General features: G+C 40.8%; 2 protein-coding genes across 3 annotated transcripts in view; one reads left to right on the top strand and one right to left on the bottom strand.

Annotated features, from left to right (window-relative positions):
- The first annotated feature begins 71 nt into the window (after positions 1 to 71).
- Positions 72 to 9,929, top strand: abhd16a (abhydrolase domain containing 16A, phospholipase). Its single transcript, XM_040117549.1, has 20 exons — positions 72 to 214; positions 738 to 794; positions 874 to 940; positions 2,211 to 2,297; positions 2,482 to 2,567; positions 5,070 to 5,143; positions 5,337 to 5,444; positions 5,670 to 5,784; positions 5,887 to 5,988; positions 6,108 to 6,171; positions 6,307 to 6,356; positions 6,634 to 6,757; positions 6,893 to 6,997; positions 7,102 to 7,165; positions 7,324 to 7,380; positions 8,046 to 8,108; positions 8,220 to 8,296; positions 8,497 to 8,595; positions 8,719 to 8,765; positions 9,409 to 9,929. The coding sequence occupies exons 1-20, from the start codon at positions 113 to 115 to the stop codon at positions 9,490 to 9,492; spliced, it is 1,632 nt and encodes a 543-aa protein (XP_039973483.1). The 5' UTR covers positions 72 to 112; the 3' UTR covers positions 9,493 to 9,929.
- A 109-nt stretch (positions 9,930 to 10,038) lies between these two features.
- Positions 10,039 to 17,997, bottom strand: part of vars1 (valyl-tRNA synthetase 1) — a 12,231-nt gene continuing 4,272 nt past the window's right edge. For both annotated transcript variants that reach the window (XM_040117480.1, XM_040117481.1), the window contains exons 12-29: positions 16,997 to 17,105; positions 16,712 to 16,891; positions 16,425 to 16,549; positions 16,177 to 16,280; positions 15,907 to 16,065; positions 15,169 to 15,259; positions 14,917 to 15,022; positions 14,689 to 14,759; positions 14,284 to 14,409; positions 14,072 to 14,176; positions 13,270 to 13,417; positions 12,929 to 13,056; positions 12,483 to 12,638; positions 12,093 to 12,317; positions 11,838 to 11,949; positions 10,792 to 10,967; positions 10,323 to 10,472; positions 10,039 to 10,236 (exon numbers count right to left, since the gene is read on the bottom strand). In XM_040117480.1, the coding sequence (XP_039973414.1) occupies positions 10,168 to 10,236; positions 10,323 to 10,472; positions 10,792 to 10,967; positions 11,838 to 11,949; positions 12,093 to 12,317; positions 12,483 to 12,638; positions 12,929 to 13,056; positions 13,270 to 13,417; positions 14,072 to 14,176; positions 14,284 to 14,409; positions 14,689 to 14,759; positions 14,917 to 15,022; positions 15,169 to 15,259; positions 15,907 to 16,065; positions 16,177 to 16,280; positions 16,425 to 16,549; positions 16,712 to 16,891; positions 16,997 to 17,105 (2,340 nt within the window). In that variant the 3' untranslated portion in view covers positions 10,039 to 10,167. The remainder of the gene's footprint in view (positions 10,237 to 10,322; positions 10,473 to 10,791; positions 10,968 to 11,837; positions 11,950 to 12,092; positions 12,318 to 12,482; positions 12,639 to 12,928; positions 13,057 to 13,269; positions 13,418 to 14,071; positions 14,177 to 14,283; positions 14,410 to 14,688; positions 14,760 to 14,916; positions 15,023 to 15,168; positions 15,260 to 15,906; positions 16,066 to 16,176; positions 16,281 to 16,424; positions 16,550 to 16,711; positions 16,892 to 16,996; positions 17,106 to 17,997) is intronic.

Below are 17,997 nucleotides of genomic sequence, written 5' to 3'. Positions count from 1 at the left end.
TGTTGTCTGTATGTCGCTCGTCTCCAGCAATGACTTTTTGACATCAAATATCTGACCGCTTTCGCGTTTGAGACTTGAGCGTACAGGCTTCCGTAGTCGTCGCAGTGAAAGAATGGCTGGCTGGATGTGGCTCCGCTGTGTTTTAGGGCCTCATCTGCAACGAATTCATCGCTCACCGGATCAGTCTCGTCCCGAGGGCCGAACGGGAAGAAGGGTAGGAATATCTATAATGTTTAATAACACCCGAATGCGAAAACTTGGTGGTATTTAATGTCATAGCAACGAAGTGGCTGCGGCTGCGGCCCGGAAGTGTCAGGTGTTTGTTATTGAAGCCCTGCTGTCACAGCCGCGGTGACAGTCAGTAAATGAATGAAATGACAGGCGAAGATCGATAGTTCCGTCTTTTCATACTCAGTTCATTTCTATTTCACCGTCACAGTAACAGCCAATCTAACTGTAGCTTCGTAGCTAACTGTTTTCTTCATGGACATTACTTCGGTTGTGCTAACGCTAGCTAGCAAGCAGGTGAGAGGTAACTTTGCCAAGTCCGGAAGAGAGGCGACAGAAGCTGAACAGACATAGAACAATAAGAAGAAACATATAATGTTTACTCTAACAGAGGGTGTGCAGTTGAAATATCTATCCCACTGTCCCTTTAAATGACTACAGCTGATACAAGCTAAGCTAATGTTAGCAGCAGTGATCATGATAGGAAAAAAATCTCTCTGTGTTTCCAGGGATGGAGCTACCAACCCAGGACTTTGGAGAAACACACTGACAGCATCCTCGGCTGGGTCAGTGTCTCTGTATGATTGATCATTTGGACAGAAATAAGAAGTTCTGTCAAGTAACGCGTGTGCTTTCTCCCCCAAGGCTTCAGCTCTGTGGGCTCTGTCCTACTACAGCTCTCCTCTACTCCTCTGCTATCTGTACAGGAAAGGTAGGTTGTATGAATTATGTTTGATGAGAGACGTATCACTTCTATATTATTGACTGCAGTAACGACTAGAGCTGAAACAGTACAATTTTTTGCTTAATAGTTTAGGTCAAGTATCAAGTAAAACCAGCAAACATTCACTGGTTTCAGCTCCTCCAGTGTGAGGATTTGCCGCTTTTCTTTATTTTATAATTCTGTAAATTGAATATGCTTGGGTTTAGGACTGTTGGTCAGACAAAACAAGGCATTAGAATGTGATGGACATTTTCTGGTATTTTCTGATCAGTTAATTGAGAAAATAACCATCAGATTTTCAAAAATGATCGTAAATTGAAGCCTTAGTTGTGACATTTAATCCCAAGAAATGAAGGCCATTAGAGGGAAAGACTTGGTTGTACAAAAACAGACTATCTCAACAAAGGCTGCGTGATAAATAAATATTGTCATCTATTGACTTTCACACACAAGTGACTGCACACGCAGTAATATTGTCATCATGATGCTATCATGTTATTGCTCTACAAAATTCTATAGTTAAAGATTTGGACCAAGCTGTAATGAAAAAGTTTTTGTTTGATACACATAAAGAATTTGGTTTCATGTAATGCGCAACAGTGGAAGTTAGTAAATAGCTTTGAACTTCAGTTGCTCATATTACGTGTGATTTTTGCATTTATATTATGTGTGATTTTTGTATATTGGAAAATATTCACATTAATATGATGATAATAACGTCACCTTCATTACTCCCATGTAAACATCCCAGCTTTGGGAGTATAGCAAATCATAAAAAAATGCACTGAAGCCATTTTTTTTCTCATGCTGTATAGTGGCTTTTTTGTCTTAGGATATGAGCTTGACAAGTCTTCCTTAGAAGGTCTGGCAGTGACATATGTCAAAATATGTATTTTTTCTGGATGACATTTCTCCCTCCAGTGTGGAAGACAAATTACTGCTGGGGGTTGTTTTTGGGAATTGCCTTTGTCCTACAAGTTAGATTAATATAAAGTTAATCACGTGTATCATTCATTGAGACTGCACATCAGTAGAAATTAATTACTTGAGATTGTGTGCTACTCCTTAGTGTATAATTGAACTTCCCATATTGATCTATGCATGTTGTTGTAGGGTAGTTGTCAGACTTTAAATCTTGTGTATTGGAGCTTTTTAATAAGGCTAAAGCCTGGCAGAGAGAATTGTATGTGTGTGTGGGGGGTGGGGGGTGGGATTGTGGACTTGTGGATGTCTGCATCACTGTTGCTTGTATTTTTAGGTTACATCTGCAGTAGTAAGTTGGTTCCAGTGAGTCAGTATGTGGGAACCGTGCTGGTGTGTCTTCTAGGAGTGGCTTGTCTAAGAGGTGAGGTTACAGATTTCACCTCACTGACACTGTTGTAAAAGGTCTACACGGACAAAGCATACTAACTACACCCTTGAGGGTTTGCAGCAAAATTTTTTTTTTTTTTGTGTCTCATGCACACCACCTATCTCTCTCTATCTGTGCTTTACCCCACCCCCGTTTCCTCTTTCCATTTCACCCCCAGGATGGGGAAGATGGAAGAATTCTGAGTATCTTCAGTTTATCTCCATTCTTGAAGAAACCAAGACGAATCACACACCAGCAAACAAGGTGAGATCATGGCAACATAAGCAAATACTCAGCCTTAAGACTGTATTTTCTGTTTGTATTATTACTATAGCATTTTGAGGATTCATTTGCAAGCATACAGTGCATTCAGAAAGTATTCAGGCTCCTTCACTTTTTTCACATTCTGGGGCGAAATGGCCACCATAATTCTTCACTTGAAAAAGTTTAGAAGAACCAGGACTCTTCCTAGAGCTGGCTGCCCAGCCAAACTGAGCAATCGCGGGAGGAGGGCTTGGTAAGAGAGGTAAACAGGAAGCTCTGGCTGAGCTCCAGAGATCCTGTGTGGAGATGGGAGAAACTTCCAGAAAGATAACTATCACTGCAGCACTCCACTGATCTGGGCTTTATGGCAGAGTGGCCAGACGGAAGCCTCTCCACCGTGAAAGACAAATGAAAGCCCGCTTGGAGTTTGTTGAAGAGCACTTAAAGGACCCTTAGACTGTGAGAAACAAGATTCTCTGGTCTGATGGCACCAAGATTGAACTGTTTGGCCTCAAATCTAAGTGTCATATCTGGAGTAAACCAGGCATTGCTCATCACCTACCCAATACCATCCCAACGGTGATGCATGGTTGAGGCGGAATTGTGCTGTGGGGGTGTTTTTCAGCGGCAGGGACAGGGAACTGCTCACAGTTGAGAGAAAGCTGAACAGGGCAAAGTAAACAGAGATCCTTAATGAAAACCTGGTCCAGAGTGCTCCAGGTCTCAGACTGAGCGGAAAGTTCACCTTCCAATGAGAGGATGACCCTATGCACACAGCCCATACAATGCAGCAGTGGCTTAGGGACATCTCTGTGAATTTTTCCTTGAGTTGGCCCAGCGAAAGCCCTGAATTGAACCCAATCGAACATCTCTGGAGAGACCTAAAAATGGCTGTCCACCGATGGTCCCTGTCCAACCTGACAGAGCTTGAGAGGATCTGCAGAAAAGAATGGAAAAAAATCCATTAGTAGTATAATATTAGAGTGAAAAAAAGGAAAGGAATGCGTTACAAAAGTTTGGGCACCCCAAGAGATTTGAGCTCTCATAAATTTTACCAAGGTCTCAGACCTTAATCAAAGCATTTATATAATAAATAAAACTCTTAACTTCTCAAACCTTGTCCCAACAATCAGCTGTCATGGGCTCCTCTAAGCAGCGGCCTAGCACTCAAAGTAAAAAAAAAAAGATTCCCACAAAGGAGGAGAAGGCTATAAGAAGATAGCAAAGCGTTTTTGGGTAGTTGTTTCCACAGTTTGTAATGGAATTAAGAAATGGTAGTTAACAAGAACAATATAGGTCAGGTTGAGGTCTGGAAGACCAAGAAAACTTTCAGCCAGAACTAATCGTAGGATTGCTATAAAGGCAAATTAAAACTGTTTTGACTGCAAAAGTCCTTCAGGAAGATTTAGCAGACTCTGGAGTGGTGGTGCACAGTTCTGCTGTGCAGCGACACCTGCACAAATATGACCTTCATGGAAGAGTCTTCAGAAGAAAACCTTTCCTGCGTCCTCAACACAAAATTCAGCATCAGAAGTTTGCAAAGGAACATCTAAACAAGCCTGATGCATTTTGGAAAGTCCTGTGGACTGTTGAACTTTTTGGTTGCAATGAGCAAAGGTATGTTTGGAGACAAAAGGGTTCCAAATTTCGTGAAAAGAACAGTCTCCAAATGTTAAGCAGGGGGCTGGATTGGTGATGCTTTGGGCTTGTTTTGCAGCCAGTGGCACGGACAACATTTCACTGGTAGGGGAGAAATGGATTCAAATACCATAAAATTCTGGATGCAAACATCACACTGTCTGTATAAAAAAAATAAATAAATAAATAAAAAAGCTGAAGATGAAAAGAGGATGGCTTATACAACAGGATAATGATTCTAAACACACCTCAAAATATACAATAGACTACCTCAGAGGCGCAAGCTGAGGGATTTGCCATGGCCCTCACACTCCCCCCGACCTAAAGATCATCAAAAATCTGTGGATTGACTTCAAAGTAGCAGTGCATGTAAGACAGCCCAAGAATCTCACTGCATTAGAAGCCTTTTGCAAAGAAGAACGGACAAAAATCCCTCAAACAAGAACTGAAAGACTCTTAGCCCCTACAAAAAGCTTTTACAAGCTGTGATACTAGCCAAATCGTTTTTGTTTGGTTTTTTTTTTTTTTTTTAAAGTACTGACCATGCAGGGTGCCCAAACTTTTGTTTCAGACCCCTTTCCCTTTTTTGTTATTCAGAAACAGTAAAAGATGAAAATAAAAAAGTAGTCTTGCTTAAAATATTAAAGAAATGTGTCATCTTTAACATTAGGCCTTTTGGAAATCAATTAATCTTTTACTCGTTTAGCTATTTACAGCGACAGAACGGAAAACAACATGACAAGATGTGAAAAAGGGGAAAGGGTCTGAATACTTTCTGAATGCTATGTTTATACTAAAATTCAGAACTTTACTCAAGGCCCAACTACTTTTTTTTTTTTTTTTTTTTTTGTGCTTTCCATAAAGAAAAAACTGAGGTGTTATGACTTTGACTTCTCGCACTGGCCTTCAGATTTCAGCTGGGCAGAAGTCAGCAATCCGTAAGTTTTTGCTCTTATATTCATTTCCATTTGAAATGGCCACGTGTTCACTGCAATTTGATTCCCAACAGGGTCAGTTCATTATAAATACATGCATTCATACACTGAATAAAGCGATTGAACGTCAAATGCTTTGTGGCTTATCCGTTTCATTGTAAGCCTTTGACTCTGGGTGTGTGTGTGTGTGTGACAGGAAACTGTCCAAGGCTGGTGTTTCTCTGCTGAAGCCAGAGCCCAGATTAAGAGGAGCAGCAGACAGTGTTCTCAACTCTGTGCGCACCCTACCATGCCAAATCATCAGGTAAATGCAGTTTTTGCAGCGTGATCCAAAAATGCAGGCTCTGCATGACTGCAGGAGGACACTGCAGATTTGTTAGTATCCCAATTAGGGGACAGATACAGTATACTGTGGTATTAAGCTTTATAATTGGTTTGCATCATATTTCTCCCTTATTCAGTGTCATTTTTTTCAGGAAAATACAAAGTATTTGTTGAATGCCATAATGTCTATTTTCTTCCTCTCCAGTTTTCTTATTGCTCACTCATTTGGGAGGAGGATGCTGTACCCTGGCTCTGTAGGTTTACTGCAGAAAGCCATGAGGCCAATGCTCCAGCAAGGCCAGGCTATGTTAATAGAAGAGGTAAAAAAAAAAAAAAACACTCACTCACTCTCTAACTGTCTATATTCATTTTCACAAGTATCGATCATCATTTTTTGTCAATTTCCCTCCATTTTGTCCCAGTATGATGGCCAAAGGAACAAGCTTATGGCCTGTGATGGTAATGAGATCGACACAATGTTTGTGGATCGAAGGAGAGACGGGGGACAGAATGGCCAGACTCTGGTAAATGTCTGCAGTGATTTGTTGTTTTTGTGCCTTGGGCTTGTTCCAGAGTCCAACAAAGCTCCTGTCACATCAGTCACAATACAGATTGTTCTTGAAATGTATGAATTCTGCCACAGGTCATCTGCTGTGAGGGGAACGCAGGCTTCTATGAGGTGGGCTGCATGAACACTCCCCTGGAGGGTGAGGAATTCTCTGGTTCACAAGAGTGAAGATATTTTGCCATTTAAATTTTTGTGAAATAGCACAGAATTTTTATGAGTCTGAAGTTGCTGTATTTAAATTAGATTTAAAGCTTTTTTTTGACGTGCATTGTAGGTGGCTACTCTGTACTGGGCTGGAACCACCCTGGCTTTGGAGGCAGTACGGTAAGCAGTGTTGTCCGATTTTTGTTCTATATATAATTCTAAAGCAGCATCAGTATGTGTATACCTGTGCTTCATTTAGTCTGCACAAACAGTGCAGTGGAAAACAACAGTATATTGAAATTCTGGTTTCAGTTGGGCAGTATTGCACAAGAGTAAAATAATGTCAGTGGCGTCGAATGAAAGTTGTTAGCCCTTTGGAAGTTTATGGTTTCGTAGGTGGCTTGAGTGTTGTTATTGTTTTAATAATGCATGAATATTGTTTTCTACTTTCTGCCAGGGAGTACCATTCCCCCAGAATGAGGCCAACGCCATGGATGTAGTAATCCAATTTGCAATACATGAACTGGGCTTCCAACTCAGCAACATTGTTGTGTATGCCTGGTCCATAGGAGGATTCACAGGTATACAAGAACAATAAGTAATCGGCACATTTTAATGCTATAAATGTGAATCATGTTATTTAGTCTTTCCTGCCTGATTCTGCTTATCCTTACTCTTCATTTTCTGTCCCTCTTTCTACCCATTTCCTTTATCAGCCAGTTGGGCAGTGATGTCATACCCAGAGATCCAAGCATTAGTGTTGGACGCCTCCTTCGATGACCTCCTGCCTCTGGCCCTCAAGGTCATGCCGGATAGCTGGAGTGAGTCCTAGAGGTTAAAGGTCATAAACTCTATGCATTTGTTTTGTTTTTTTTGCGGCAGGTAGTTTTATTTCAACAATTGAAATATGTTTGTTCTCCCTCAGGACCATTGGTACAGCACACAGTTAGACAGTACATGAACCTCAACAATGCAGAGCAGCTTCTCAAGTGAGTGGGACAAGTCTGTTTATAGTGAAACCAATCATATCACATTACACAGTATGTTGCTATGTAAAAGTGAAACTAGAAATCTTCTTTTTTTTTTTTTTGTTGGCATAGCTTACAGTGATGTGCATGATGATTAACAACTCCTTCTCTTCCTCCAGATACCAGGGACCAGTCCTGCTGATCAGGAGAACCAGAGATGAGATCATCACCACAACGCAAGTCCACACAGTTCATGTTAAAATCATCTTAGTACACTGTATACAGTAGCATAGTACGTTTCATTCCCTTTGGACCAAATGTATGCAGAAAACATTCTTTTCATAGTAGCGTTGGTTGAATTCTGATGTTGGATGAGGGTATTAGAAAGGGTCACTTGGGTTAGTTTGAAATGTGACCAATAGATTGAAAATTTGCACCAGATGGACTTCATATTTTTAAATTACCGTCATAGGGCATGAACTTTTGTACAAAACGACTTAGGAATGCATTCACCCTCCTTAGGAACAAGAGCTAGTTATCAACTGACACAAATAAAACTGCAATAAAATGATAAACCACAGGGGAAGAAACATTATTATTTAAAGAAACAATAAAGGAGTTTTCTGTTATGTAAATCCCAAACCACATTTTGATCAAAAATCAGTGACTGTATCATTGTTTGGAATATTTTACATTTAAAACTTTTAATAGGAATAAAAGTACTTTCCATAAAAACGGTCCACAGCAGGGTCTAAGAACATTGTTTCCAGTAAGACACTATTATGCTGATTTAATGTAATTTTAAAATGAAATTCCATTCACTCCCATTGTGTTGGGAGAGAAGGAAGAAATCTCAAATGTATTCCAACACATTAACAGTAAGTTGTATACTGTATTACAGGGGTCCAGAGGATGTCATGTCCAACAGAGGCAACAACCTCCTGCTCAAACTGCTGCAATTCAGGTCAGTCTCCATCAATATCTAATCTCAATATCCCCACTTCTGCACATGCTCCGTTTATTTGGACCGGTTGAGTGACACATGTATAAGTGGTGATGTCATCTTCCTTCCCAGGTACCCCAAAATAATGACAGATGAAGGGATCAGAGTTGTCAGACAGTGGCTGGGAGCCTCCAATCACTTAGAAGAAGGTTAGTGTGCCCATGTGTTCACACCACCATTTAACTGTTTTGGACTCAAATTGCCATTGAACTCTGCATAACCTTTGTCAAGTTTATGTAAAATAGAAATAAAATCTGGTAAAGGAAAGGAGAAAAGCACGTCTTTTGAGCTTCAACACCTGCGTAGTTGTAACAGCTGTGTGTAATGCTGGCTCACTCTTGCCCTGCAGCATCTGTGTACAGCAGTTATGAGGTGGACGATGACTGGTGTGTGTCTGTGCTCCAGTCGTATCAGGCTGACAGAGATGTTACGTTTCCATGGAGTGTTGGTAAGCCCCTCTTCTTTCACATTTACTAGGCAAATCAAACTGCACACAGCACTACCCTTATGGCTAAATGCATCACCTCACAGTGCTGGTATAGGGTCTGACACACTCTCTCAATGTTACCAGGTGAAGATATGACTCTAGAGGGAAGGCGGCAGCTGGCTCTTTTCCTGGTGAGGAATGATCTATTGTTAACAATGTACTCAACCTCAGTGTGTACAGTTGTTTTTTCCTGTCTTGTTTAAGGGGCAGCCACATGTTGTCTTTATCTCATCTTTCCAAATTGTTTTTTACATATTCTGGTTATTTGCTTCACCCACACAAAGTCCAATTTCCTTTTCTCCAACAAACCCCATTTTCTTACTTAAGGTTTTGGCTTACATTCTCTCTTCTCCCGCACGCCGAAAAAAAAACCAACCCAAAAACAGAACAAAAAAAACCACACCAGCTACTCAGACATTATTACCACTGAGGAACACTTTTCTGATCGCCATAGTAACCAGCTCACCTGTGCTCTCAGGTTGACTGGTGTTATATATTTCACCGTGCTCAGCTTATTGAAGTAATTTAACATCAAACAAGAGGAGTGCCATCAATTACAGCTAATGCTATGCTTTTCCTCCCTTGGTAATGCTTTCTGAATTAGGCTTTATTCACCTCCTGTGTAAACCCTTAAGAGATAGGAGAGATTTGTTAGGCACTGAGCCAGACAGACCGAACCTAATATAATCAAGTTCTGCACTTTTTGTTCATTGCGCTCCCACACCTCTCATTCTCCATTCCTCCCCCATCCCTGCTGTCTTTTCTCTCTCCAAGGCACGGAAGTACATGCGAAACTTTGAAACAACACACTGCACTCCTCTCCCCGCCTCCGAGTTCCACTCACCCTGGAGACTGTAAAGAGAGAGGAAGATTGTTCGAGAGGAAATGAGCAGCAGAGGATTTGGATGGCCTGTGGTCAGAGCGTGTTCCTGGCATGGTGTGAATGTATTACTGTGATTTTGTTCCACACTTTTTTTTTTCCAAGAGAGATTTGTCATCATGTATAGTGTTGATGTGGTGGCATCTGGAAGGATTTGGTCTACCCCCCCAGCCAAAAAAATTTTAAATATTATATATCTTATAAGGTTAGTGTTTAGTCATACTTTTCAGTGTTTGTCTCTTTAAAAAAGGAAGCATTTTAAGTTAAATGCGCAAGCCATCGCTCACTCCTTCCATTGATCCCTCTTTGGCTGTATTTGTAAAGAAGCACCTGGAAGTAGAAATACATTGCTACAATTGAATTAATATGAATAATATTGATGGTTTAATCTTTAAAAATGAAGCCAAAGTGTCGAGCCTTTTCGTTTTTTTTTCTCTTTTCTGGGGCAACTATCTTTCTGAACAAAGCTATACCAGAGACTTAGATTAATAAATTGCTTCAGAACAATACACGGCTGAAGACAATTGTCTGTCATAAGAGCTTTATTGAATTCCCTCCATACTACAGTCAACTTGAAAAATTAATATGAAAATGAACATACTGACTTGAAAAAAGTGGGAATATATCCTGATTTACATAATGCTAAGGGGAAGTTACATCATTTTGCTGAAGTTGTCCATGGCTTCTTTCACTTTCTCAAGTTCAGTTTGGCTCTGCCGTAGCTGCGGAGGAAAGGAAGTCATTATTTTCCAAGAATTCACATGTCTGACACCTGGAGAAACCCTGCGAGTCAATTTATTTTTCCCACCTTCTCGGCATCCTGCTCCTGCACCTTCACTGGCACCTTCTCCTTGTAGTCATTCTTCACCATCTTCTCTCTCAGTTTTTCCATCTGTTTCTCCAAGTCACCTTTCTTTGTCAAAAGCTTAGCTACTTCCTTCTCTACATCAATGAGACCCTGGAGGAACAAAAGGAAGTGAAGTGAAGTCAAGGACAACAGATGAAAATACGATCTTGTTATTTAAGGTCAGTCGCAGATGAAACACTAAACTCAAGTTTAAGAAGCGCAGACCTAGTTTAATGGTATTCCTAGCATATTTATCTGCCTTGATTATCAAGTAGGTTTTGTGCATTCATGCTCTTAGAATAGTCAGGTAGTTTTGTAACTTGTCAAAACAGATCAAGTAAATTTAACTGATGTTGAGACCTAGTGATAAATGTCAAAAGTCACCCCATCTCCTGTCTAAGGAAGCTTAGACGAGATTACTGGCCCTCACCTTGAGCATAAGGTTGACAGTACATCTGTCAGAGGCGATAGCCACAGCACAGCCTGCTGGGACAGGCTGGTTGGCTGTCAGAGGGTTGATGGCCTGAGAATACGACAGGGTCTGAATCTGCAGACTGTACTTCTGGACCAGGGACACAGTTGCAGCGTCTATGCACTGGAGGTAGCCTGGGAGAGAGAGGTACAAACTGAAGGCTAGGCATCATTAAAGTACCTTACTGACAATATACATTAAGAATTCAGTACAGTCTGATTGCTCTATTGAGACCATTAGTGTGAACAGAACAGAAACAGGCCGTTGTTTATGTACATTCACATGAAATACCATAAAGGACAAGTCTGTTATTGTCAACCTGTGTGTGATTCTCATTTTTTTGACCTTTAAATTTGTTGGTGGAGGAAGCATTCAGGTGCATAAACAGAAGTAGCAACACCACAATGTAAAACATTATTACAGGTAAAAGTCCTGCATTCAAACCTTACGTAGACATAAGCAGAAAAACTACCCCTGTCAGCGTTATACAAAGTATAACCACTAGATTGTTATTACTGATGCATTATTGTGTAAACAGTATTTCCCTGTTGTAGCCTGTCGAGGTGGAGCCAATTTTAACTACTCTATATGCTGTAACATAGGTCTGGTACATCAAATGTTTTACATTAAAGTATAGAAATGGAGTAGAGTAGAAGTATCAAGTTGCATATAATTAAAATAAGCATGTAAAGTACCAGTAGCTTAAAACTATACATATTTAAAGTACTTCAGTAAATGTACTTGGTTACTTTACACCACTGATTATATTCATTGGGGCAAGGAGCCAGACCATCCTACAGTGTTTCAAAAATTTTTAACAAAAAAAAGAGTAAAAATTTTATAATGCACAATGGTAATAATGTACAAAAGTACATTATGAGACTAAGACACCCATAAACAGATACTTGATTTTCCCTGTCTAACTGAGATGACGTATATTTGGCGTTGAAACCAATTTTATTTTAGAGTAACTTTCACAATTTTGTTTGTGTTTGCCATCTTACAGTCAGCTCGGGTCTTGGTCAGGTTGTAGTCAGCCCTGAGTGACCGGATCGTCTTGACCACAGTCATTACAAAATCCATGTCACGGTCGACCTCCTCACTGTGCCAGCAGAACTACAATGAATCACATAAAAGTTGCTGCTCACAAAGACAGAAGGCAAACATCACCAAAAAATTATCCTTTGGCCTTCTACTACAAGTCTTTTGTACATACGTGAGTTTTAACAGAACCCCCCCCCCCTCTTTCTCCACCTCACCTCCTCGTTGTCAGGGTAGGATGTGACACTGATGCTGGGGGGATCACTCTGAGGTCGTCTTCGGGGTAACCTCTGGTAGAGCTCCTCAGTGACGAAGGGCATCAGGGGAGACAGGAGGCGCAGACCGACCTCCAGACAGGTGTAAAGGGTCTGTCTGCACACCAGGGCTTGTCTCTGGCTGGTGCTGTCTTCCTCTGCTTTACTGAACACTGGTTTAACACTTTCCTGAAGAACGAAAGGAGGGGGAGAGAAGAAATGTTAGAAAGTACAGAAACTTGTTATGGTCCATATAAAGACACCATAGTCCTCTGCAAAACTTTTTATGGGCACTCACATAATCTATTTAAGATGAATGGACCTGGGCTGCTCAGTGGTCTCAAAGTTTCTTACCAGGTAGACATCACAGAGCTCGTAAAGCCAGAAGTTGTAGATGGCGGTAGTGATGGCTGGGAAGTCGTAGGCCTTAAATCCAGAGTCACAGAAACCAACAGCAGCACTCAGTCTAGACAGAATCCATCTGTCTGACACACTCTCCTCTCCGCACAACTGAGAGGATCAAAAACGTGACAAAGAGGAGATGTTCAGATTCACTTAACGTTACTCCTGTACTGGGTACCTCCCAGATGCCAATGTGTAAGTCTATGAATACAAAGCAGGGCAGCATATGAGCACGCTACACCTCCAGACAAATAATGCTAACCAAAAAAAAAAAGAAACAGTACCACTAAGCATTAGCTTGGCCAAAATATGGTACATATGTCGCTGGATGAATATAAAGTTTTAGAGCAGTATTTGTTGTTGTTCTCTGTGTCCTTGATCTTTTCTCCTGGTCTCACCTGGGCTTTCTCTGATGGTACAAAGTTTTCTCCCAGTGTCTTCATGGCAAACTTAACAGCGTTCCACAGTTTGTTGCAGAAATGACGATAACCCAGGATGCGGTTGACATCCAGGTTGATATCCCTACCTGGGGGGGCACAAACAGGAATAAAAAATCATTTCAGAATATATTAAAATAGATTGATTTTCTAACAACTGACCTTGTACTGACAGTACTGCAATGCTGTTTTTACAGTGTTTTGATATATCTTATGAATTCAAGGTTGCGATGCAGGCTTTTGGCCAAAGGAGGCACAACAAGGGAGAAATTAAGAAAAACAGAAAAGACAAAGAAGTTCACCTTGGCTCGTGTAGGCACACAGGGCAAACCGGAGAGCATCTGTGCCACACTCTGGGATGCCATTTGGGTAGTCTGACTTCTGGCCCTGCTTTGCCTTCTCCACCTCCAAAGGATCCAAGTTGCTGTCCATCAACTGGGCATGAAGACCCTAGAGGGTAGAGAGAATAAAGAGGAATGTCACCACTGAAATATGCATGTGAAGATTCTCCGTTAACCAGGTCATGGTATTTGTGACTGCTATACAAAGTCAACTGGACTTGCTTGAGGTTCTTGAAGATGTTTCAGCTCCCATTCAAAAGGCTCCTTCAGGTCTCAGTTCAGAAATGAAATGCATCAAGAACCTCAAGCAAGTCCAGTTGCCTTCATATAGCACTTATAATCACCACAAAAAATAGAACAATGTGTTCAACAATTTTCCTTTTTCATCTTGGGAATGGGAAGCCCTTTTCGGCTGCTTCTTGATGTCTTAATTAGACAGACAGGATTGGAGCTTTATACGGAAACATTAAGGGTAAAGTGCAGTTTACTACAAGTCCTTCAGTGCCCTCTAGAGGACAGTTCTGCTTCATCTGACTGAGCAGTCCCCCCCCAGGTGGTGAAGAGATTAATGGCCTCAATAAAGGCTTGTTAGAAGAAGAAAAAGGTGCTTAATAAAGCTTACCTAAGAATATGGGCCTCAGGGGAGCAATGAGTGTATGGTGACCATGTAAAAGACAACCCAAATGGGAGAAAGAGAAGACTGCGTCTGCGTGTGTGTTTGTGTGTGTGTTTTAAGATGCATCAAATTGGGATTAGGCTTTACCTCTAAGGAGATCCCAGTAATGACGTCTAGAGGGTCAATGACATTGCCCAGAGATTTGCTCATCTTCCTTCCGTGGGCATCTCTCACCACCGCATGCAGATAAACCTGTAAAAAGAAAAAAAACATCATTAGTGAGTCATGTCCGGTTATTAACACCAACATCATATCCTGTAGTGCTATATTGTAGCTATGGCAGTTTTGACTGGTCTCACCTCTTTGAAGGGCAGCTCACCGGTCAGTTTGAGGCCCATCATCACCATACGAGCAACCCAGAAGAACAGGATGTCGTGGCCTGTCTCCAGCAAGGTGCCAGGGTAGAATACGTTCAGGTCCTGGGTCTAAAGGTAGACATTTATGATAGAAAGTCATTAACCTGCTGAGGAACACTGTCTAAAATATGTCATATTTTATATCAACACAGAGGTTCAGTGACACGGACATGAACCAGTTTAATGTACTCAGAATTTGAGTGGCAGCATTTCCAGTTTACTTGCTTTTCTTCATTACATAATTTGCAGTTTTATGGCAGTGTTTCTACTGCAGAAGATATCGATAGTAGCTACTGGAGATAAGGGGCATTTGTGGCAGCAGAAAGTTGGTTGACCTCAGTATTTTACCTCATTGGGCCATCCGAAGATGGAGAACGGGAAAATGCCAGATGAGAACCAAGTGTCCAGAACATCCTCATCTGAAACACAGAAAAAAAGTTATCCAATCTGTATGAATGTGGAGTGGAATTAATCAAATTAAGTGAAGCTGTGCAATGGTATAACATGAACCGATTAGATAACCTTTACAATAACTGTGGTAATGAGACTGCTAAATTAAAAACTGTTCAATCTTACCCTGTCTGAGGGCAATTTTGTCGGCAGACACATTGAAGCGTTTTGCTGCCTTCTCTCTGGCCTCCTCCTCTGATCTACCACTCACCCAGTAATGACCGTCCATGTCCTAGAGGAAAAAAACAAAAACAAAACAAAAAGAGAGGAAATAAATGAAGGAAACTAACAAAGAAATGCAGCATAACGACACAAACAGCTTCTATGTGTCATCTGAAAACCTTCAGACCTTGACAATAGTGACAAACATCATCTCACCTCTCCCGGTTTCACGGAGGGGTCGTTGACAGTGACGAAGTAAGCAGGGATACGGTGACCCCACCACAGCTGCCGAGAGATACACCAGTCCCTGACAGGAAGATGGATGGATTAAATCTGAAAAAGGACTCACTACATACTTGATCATTTGTAATAATCTATTGTCTAGAGCTGAAACAATTAGTTGATTAATTTGACTAGTCGATCAACAGAAAATTAATTGGCAACAGTTTTGATAATCAATTCATAATTTATGTAATCTGTCTTTTTTTTTTTTTTTTTTTTTAAATCAAAAATGCCAAACATTCTTTGAGGATTTGCAGCTTTCTTCTTTGTCTTATGTGATAGTAAACTCAGTATCTTTGGGTTTTGGATTGCTACTTGAACAAAAGAAGCATTTTGAAGATGTACTTATATTCTGAGAAATTGTGATGGATATTTTTCACCATTTTCTTACATTTTATAATCTAAAAGATGAACTGCATAATCAAGAAAAAAAACCTGCAGATTAATCGATAATGGCAGCAACTTTTAGTTGCAGCCCTATTATTGTGAGATTCTAAAAAACAGAATATTAGCATATTCTCTATAATTCAACATTCGATTTAAAAAGCTTTAACTGTGCTTCTGTCAACATTTCAGTGTGATATGCCATAAGCAGGCATAACTGCTCACAATTATTTTAGCAATAAGCATATAAAAGAAGAAATGCATTTAAAATAAACTACTAATAATTACCTGATGTTGTCCATCCAGTTGAACCATGTCTTGAGGTGGTGATCAGGGACGATTTTGAGCCGTCCCTCTCTGACTGCGTCGGCGGCCTGCTTCCCCATGTCTCTGCAGTTCACATACCACTGGGGCTTCAACAGCGGCTCCACAATGTCCTTGGAACGGCTGATGGGGTAGATACACAATGCGCCTTAAAAGATGATCCTGAATAGGACGAATAAACCTAAAACACAAATGACTTGTGTTTCACCTATGCACACATGAACCCAACTTTACCTGCAGACTGGGACAACCATAGGATTGTCTTTGATCTCTTTAAACTGGCCTCTGTCCTTGAGAGCCTGCAGCACTGCCTTCCTGGCCTCAAAACGCTTCATGCCCTGGGGGACAGAAACAATAGTTAGAAATGAAGAATTAAGATATAAAACTGCTAAACAAAACAAACTATGAAGATTGCTGACTTTTTAGTGTCACAGTAGAAATGCACACACTGCAGGGGAAAGGACGATAATGAGACACTATACCAGGAAGGGAGGAGGCACATTAATTAGCAAGCCATTCTCATCCAAGATGTTGATGAAGGCCAGATTTTGTCTCTCTCCAACCTCGTAGTCATTATGGTCATGGGCTGGGGTGATTTTGACAGCACCTGAACGGAAAATGATGCAGAGGGATGAGAGGTAGAGAGAAGACAAAAAGACAAAAGCCATAATGAGGAAACGTGGCCTGGCTTAACGACTTGTTATAATTACGTTTTCGTAGCACACTTGAGACCAACAGGCAGCCTGTCTTTTCCTGTAACAATGCCTACCTGTACCAAAGCTCATATCCACAAAGTCATCGAAGACAACTGGCATCTTGCGGTCACAGAAGGGATGCAGCACCATTTTTCCCTTCAGATGCTGATATCTGGGGTCAGCAGGGTGGACAGCAACAGCAGTGTCTCCCAGCATTGTCTCAATACGAGTCGTGGCCACAATCACCTCCTCATCTAAAGAACAGAAAGAGAAAGAAAAATATAATTTTAAATTTATTACTGAAGTGGCACAAGGTGTCTTTGTTCAAAAGATTTTTTTTTCTCCATGAGCTCGCACACCTGATCCATCGATCTTGTAGGCAAAAGACACTAAGACCCCAAACTCCACTTTCTCTTTGTAACCAGGCACAGGCAACAGAGTCCTGCCAGTGAGCTCCTTCTTATCCACCTGCAAACAAACAACGGGATTTTATCAACAGAGTGCAACATGGCCAGTACTGGAAAAACTGTTTGAATCTGTCTGTTACAGCCTAATGACAGTTGACGGTTAACAAAGTAGGGCTGCGTACTGTACTGCACATTTGATATAATTAACGGTGATTACCGAAATTATAGTTTTTTTAGCACCTTGTTTTTCTGAGTATCATCACATTTTTTCAATTTAAAAAAATATAAATAAATAAATAAATTTTCGGGGGGCATTTCGCCTTGACATGACTTCATGCAGTCAAGCGTGAAACAAGAAATTTGGGAAATGGGGGATCACATGCAACAAGTGCTCTGGGACCACATTATAGTTTACATGGTACACATTTTAGCCCTTGGCCCATTGTCATGCCCTCCAAATCTAACTTGGACATTAAGAAAATAAGACAGACTTCTTAAATGCATCTGTGTTTAATTTTGTCCTAACACAAACAGCCAAACAAAAAAATTGCCCGGATAAAATATAGTATATAATTAACAAGATTAGGATTTAAATCTGGAAATATCTGATTAAAGAATGAGTAAATACGATTAGAAACTTAACCAAGACAATTTTCAGCACTTTCGATACTCACTGCAGTAGACCCAATTCTGTTGGTATTCAAGGTTTTGTTGTTTGAAACCCAGCCTTAGTATCAGTGGGCTACATATTCATATGCATACACTGATCAGCCAAAACATTATGACCCCGCTGACTAATAGGCTGTAGATCCTGAATATCCTGCCAAAACAGCTCTGACCCGCTGAGACATGGACTCTAATAGACCAAAAGTGCCCTGTGGGATCTGGCACAAGATGTTAGAAGCAGATCCTGTAAGACCTGTAAGTTGTGAGGTGGAGCCGCCATGGATCTG

This window comes from Xiphias gladius, chromosome 22 (assembly GCF_016859285.1).
Source record: "Xiphias gladius isolate SHS-SW01 ecotype Sanya breed wild chromosome 22, ASM1685928v1, whole genome shotgun sequence".
NCBI lineage: Eukaryota > Metazoa > Chordata > Actinopteri > Istiophoriformes > Xiphiidae > Xiphias > Xiphias gladius.
This window is presented reverse-complemented; position numbering and strand designations above follow the sequence as displayed.

What these genes read in the sequence shown, in the direction of transcription:
- abhd16a (XM_040117549.1), top strand. Translation starts at nt 113, where the DNA reads ATGGCTGGCTGGATGTGGCTCCGCTGTGTTTTAGGGCCTCATCTGCAA. An exon ending in AGGCTATGTTAATAGAAGAG is followed by an intron (nt 5,785 to 5,886) that starts GTAAAAAAAAAA and finishes ATTTTGTCCCAG; the next exon opens with TATGATGGCCAAAGGAACAA. An exon ending in GACAGAATGGCCAGACTCTG is followed by an intron (nt 5,989 to 6,107) that starts GTAAATGTCTGC and finishes ATTCTGCCACAG; the next exon opens with GTCATCTGCTGTGAGGGGAA.